At 43.9% G+C, this 5322-nt stretch overlaps 1 protein-coding gene across 1 annotated transcript; it reads right to left on the reverse strand.

Moving 5' to 3' along the window:
* Nucleotides 1-4155: 4155 nt before the first annotated feature.
* LOC115082016 (olfactory receptor 52E4-like) lies at nucleotides 4156-5118 on the reverse strand. The gene has a single exon (XM_029586275.1). It carries the CDS (start codon nucleotides 5116-5118, stop codon nucleotides 4156-4158), a length of 963 nt encoding a protein of 320 aa, XP_029442135.1.
* Nucleotides 5119-5322: the final 204 nt, after the last annotated feature.

Genomic DNA, 5322 nt, shown 5'->3' on the forward strand with positions numbered 1-5322 from the left:
AAAGCCACTTCAGGCTTCCCTGCATTGCCTTGGCAACAGGTCAGCTTTTGTGAATGCCAGTTGCCAGTTCATGTATGCGTTACAGCTGCTGCTTGATCCTGCTTCAGTGCCAGTTCCTGTTTGATTCAGTTCCTGTGTTCCTGCTCCTGTGGCCCTTGCTCTGCTTCCAGCCCTTGTCTTCAGATTGTCTCCTTGGTACTGATCCGGCTGGGTATATTGTTGTTCCTGTCTCTGCTCATCCCGACTTCTGGTGTGTTTTCGAGTTCCTGCTTGTCTTCAGCCTGCCCCGACTCCTGGCCTGGTTTATCGAATAGCTACACTGCTGCCTGCCTCGACTCTTGGACCCTCTCTGTTCTTCCGGATCTCCGCCAGCCCAGACTCGGACTGTTTATTGGACTCTCTCCACCAAGAAGCCTTCGCTCAGGTCCTGCCGGCCCCGGCACCCAAGGGCTCAACCTGCGGGGAACGAGGGCTGGTAAAGGTAAAGGTTCAGTCTGGTCTCCTGGTCCAGCACCGCCTACTGACTACAAGCACCTTCCGAGGGCCTCCCCTTGGTAGTTCCAACTGCTCTCAAGCTGGCTCAAGGGTCCACAAACCCAACAATAACCCCTGTCTTAGCAGCTACCGTATGCAAACAAGGGAGCCTGGCACTTGCTACAGAATTCAATTTAGAAGAGAAATAGCCCACTGGATGCTGCTCACGGCTATGGGACTGTGTGAGAATGGAAAGAGCACAGCTATTTTGCTCAGAGGATGTGGTTAGTGCAGTTAGTGTAGCTGGGTTTAAAAAGGTTTGGATAAGTTCTTGGAGGAGAAGTCCATTAACTGCTATTAATCAAGTTTACTTAGGGAATAGCCACTGCTATTAATTGCATCAGTAGCATGGGATCTTCTTGGTGTTTTATTTATTTATTTATTTTAATTTTTTTTTTTTTATATACCGGCATTCGCGATGGGAGTCGCATCATGTCGGTTTACAATTAACAGGGTGTGACAAGAGGAGAAAAACTTAGAACATTAACATGTGATATAAGAAGAAATAGCAGTTACAATAAAACAGGGACATAATGCAACTTGGAAAGTAAGGAACTTGGAAAGTAAGGGTGTTTGGGTACTTGCCAGGTTCTTATGGCCTGGATTGGCCTCTGTTGAAAACAGGATGCTGGGCTTGATGGACCCTTGGTCTGACCCAGCATGGCAATTTCTTATGTTCTTAAGTTATAAGGCTTGGTATAATCCAGCAGAACTAGGGTGGGTGCTTGGGCCAGGGCAGGTTTCAAGATAACACAGGTATTCTGGAGCTCATCTGTCCATTCAATAGTGTCCGATGGTGCAGGAGAGCCTTGTAAAATGGCTAGCTTTGGTCACCCAAATCTGTATGTAAGGGACAACTGAGACTACAAAGAAAATTAAACACAAAATCGACCCCATCCCCCTACATGAGATACCCATTCATGTGCTACTAATAGCGCCACGCATGCATTATCCAGTATTTTAAAGCTATTATATGCGTCTAGCATGGCAAACAGGCAAAACAGACAGAAAATCACTCCAGCTAATCAGTCTAAAACAAACATAGACACCGGACGTCCCTATACATTATGACTAAACCTTGAGAACTTCTCTCTTACCGAACCCTCATTTTATCTTCCCTACACTCCAGGGTCTTAACTGTTCACCGTCTGAGCCCAGCTTAGCTGAACCTCCCAGCTGTGTGCTTGTCTTGCCAGAGGCTTTAACCTTTCCAGGGGCTTATGTGAGCATGCTGACGCACAATCTGATCATACACTCACCCTATTACTACTACCTATGCAGGGAGTAACTGTTCTCTGGCTGAACTCCAAATCTAAAACCTAAAAGTCAAATTTGTAGCTCGGTATTTTGCAAAATGCCCAAATCACATGAGTTTCCTTGAGCTATGAGAAAGGAAAAATCCCTTACTTACCAGCACAGGGAACACCGAGGACCCCCCCTCCACATCTCATCACGGGAGCACCAAAATGCTGAAGATGCTACTAAGTACTGATTACCTATAGCCAGAAATATCCTTCATTTTACTGTAAGATACCTTGGAAGCAGAATAGCTTACCCAGCGATGTAAAACAAACTTATAGCCTAGGTCTGGCTTATGAAGGTCCTTTCATAGTATAACCTACACACCAATGGGTTAGTTTGTTAGCATAGCAATATTCAACCTGTTCATATCTATACCTTATCTGAAATATGCTAATTTTTAAATGTACAGTGAGCCCTGGAGCAGGAGTAGAATGCAGATACCGATCTACGGCATAGTTTAACATTCCACCAAAAAACCACAATATTGCTTACAGGTCTGGTCAGCTCAGTTTTTGCATCTTTACCTCCAGCAGCTGGAGTGTCACTCCCTGGCTTGCCTCAGGCACTCTCACAGTGGACACAAATGCAAGAATGTGGACTTCACCATGGCTGAGATGTGGGTTTCCATTGTGAGATGGCAGCCAAGATGGACCCCCAGACTACGTACAGAATCTGAGGATCGAAGGGTGGTCTCTGAAATGGAGGGTGGGTGTAACACACAGGTAATCAGGGTGTAAATGTTCAAAAGAACTTAGGAGAGAACCCATCTCTGAGGAACTCAGCATGCAAGACTTTCTTCTTGAGAGGATCATTTATTGACCCAAATGATGGACTGAATTTTGCCGCTGAGGAATGACTAGAGCCATCTATGGGCCAGTCCTTCTAAACCACTTTCCAGTTTTATGTTTTTATTGAAGATTTTAACACAGTTTCTTAAACAATAATTACCAAATACCATATGTCAGCCAATTTCCTATTAGCACATGAAGAGAAGCTGGTGATCAATGGTGCTGAATTCCACAGAGATATCTCACAAGACAAGGAGTGAACCCCTATGGCAGGCAGCGTGGAAGCAGATATTGTCTACTAGGGCAAGAGAGAGGGATTGTGTCCCATGGCTTTTCTTGAACTGTGATTGGTAAACATGAAGAACAGTATGGGTCTCCTCTAAGGAATCTAAGAGCAGTTGGAAGTAACCCACTTTTTCTATGAATTTGGACAGGGAAGGTGAGATTGGGCAGTAGTGATCCAATATTTTTGAGTTCAAGCCTATTTTTTTTTTTATTTTTTTTATGATGGGTTTGATTAATGCCTCTTCAAGGCAGGAGGACAAGCTATCCTGGATAGCATGGCATTGCTTAGGGAGGAGGGCCAACGGTTGGCATGACTCTCCAATGTGTTTGGGCGGTGTAGGATCAAGCGGACATGGAGATAACTTGATTCATTGGAGGATGTTTTCAACTTCTGAAGGGGAAGTCATCCTGGAACTGCACAGCAGAAACATTTTTTTTTTTTTCACAAGTGGTTTATGAATTGTGAAAAGTTAGAATATAAAGAAGAAAGCACTCTTTGTACAGTAAGAGTTTTGTGCAGCACTGAAGCACTTTTGAGACTGCAGTTGTGAGGGTAATGGTCACGGTGATGAACTAACACAGAGCTGTGAAGTTTAGCGTGTGGGTGATGCGAACACTCCTGAACAGTACATAGGGGCCATCCACACATACTTTTACTGCACATAGGACGGGCAATTTCTAAAAGCCCTTTTCCACCTTGGATTAAACAATGTTTTACCCACGGAAATGGCTTTGAATATTTTGTTTCCTGTGAAAGCCTTGAGCTTTAATGCCAGTGCCTTTGATAGAACGTCATGTTCAAAGGGAACAATTTAGGATGTCTCGTTTAGTGATTCACGTTCATTTGGATTTGATTAAAAGCACAAAACTGTCTGATCCAGAAGTAGGCAGCTCTGCTCCTGGAGTGCCACAAGCAGGCCTGGCTTTCAGGACATTCACCAATATGCATGAGATAGACTTGCATACAATGGAGGCAGTGCATGCAAATAGACCTCATGCCGATTCATTGTGGATACCCTGAAAACTAGACCTGGTTGGGGCACTCCAGGAGCGATTTTGCCCACTCCTGGTCAGATCTCTCAGTAATTCTTGACAATCAAAACATTTCCTCCTCCCCCCAAAAGCCTGTTTTTAAATTCTTCGTCTCTGTGCATAATAACTGAGGTACCTATCTATGTAATCATTTTATTATGATAAAAGGGTGTTAAAATTTAAAATAAATAACGACCCATATCTGGACACGAGATCAAGTGTCTTTCAGAGGGAAGGCCCTTTCCGTACACAATACTTTCCGTACCCTCTCCCGGATCTGCCTTGTGCTCACCCCGTACACTATGGGGTTTACTGAGGGTGGGATTATCAGGTAGAGATTGGCCACAATGATGTGAACATAGGGAGAGAGTGTATGGCCGACCCTCTGCAAGACTGCAGTGAACAACATTGGCGTGTAAAACACGGCAATTACACACACGTGGGCAGTGCAGGTGCTGAAAGCTTTTACCCGCGCCTCCTTGGATGAAAGTCTTATCACAGCCTTTAATATCAATAAATAAGACAAAGCAATAATCAGAATATCTAAGACTATTACTAACAGAGCAATAATCACCCCATATACAATATTAACTCTTATATCTGCACAGGCCAGCTTTGCTACGGACATGTGCTCACAGTACGTGTGGAGAATAACATCACTAATACAGAATGGCAACCTTTTGACGAGAAAAGGAATTGGTGTGATTACCAGTACACTCCTCAGAAAAACTGCAAGTGCCATTTTGACAAAGAGAGGATTGGTTAGGATAGAGGTGTATCTGAGGGGATTACAAACCGCAATGTAGCGATCCAGTGCCATTAACATCAGGATCCCGGATTCCACAATTGTGAAAGTATGAGCAAAAAACATCTGGATCAGACAAGCATCAAAATATATTTCCCTGGAATTAAACCACAACACACCCAGCATTTTAGGTATTACAGAGGTAGGCAAAGCTATATCAGTCCCGGACAGCATGGACAGGAGGAAGTACATGGGCTGGTGAAGGCTGGCCTCTGTCTTGATAATAAAGATGATGATAGAGTTTGCTATAACTGCTGTGACATACAGAATACAGAATGGGATGGAGATCCAGATGTGTGCTGATTCCAGCCCTGGGATACCCTTCAGGATGAAGAATGGAGGCTGATAGTGGGTGTTATTGAGAGCTGACATGGTGCCCTGCTGAGATGAGGTTCAGTTCACTAAAGCTTTCGCTACCTGTGTATAACAACAAGAAAATGAGACAGAATCTTATTACACACTTTATAATTCTGTACGGGGAATAATACAGAAGTGATGTGTGGAATGGAAGTGCAAGAAAATTGTATTTTTCTGTAGTTAAGCAGATGTCTGTAATGGATATGACATTAACAGGCT

This window comes from Rhinatrema bivittatum, unplaced genomic scaffold (genome assembly GCF_901001135.1).
Source record: "Rhinatrema bivittatum unplaced genomic scaffold, aRhiBiv1.1, whole genome shotgun sequence".
NCBI lineage: Eukaryota > Metazoa > Chordata > Amphibia > Gymnophiona > Rhinatrematidae > Rhinatrema > Rhinatrema bivittatum.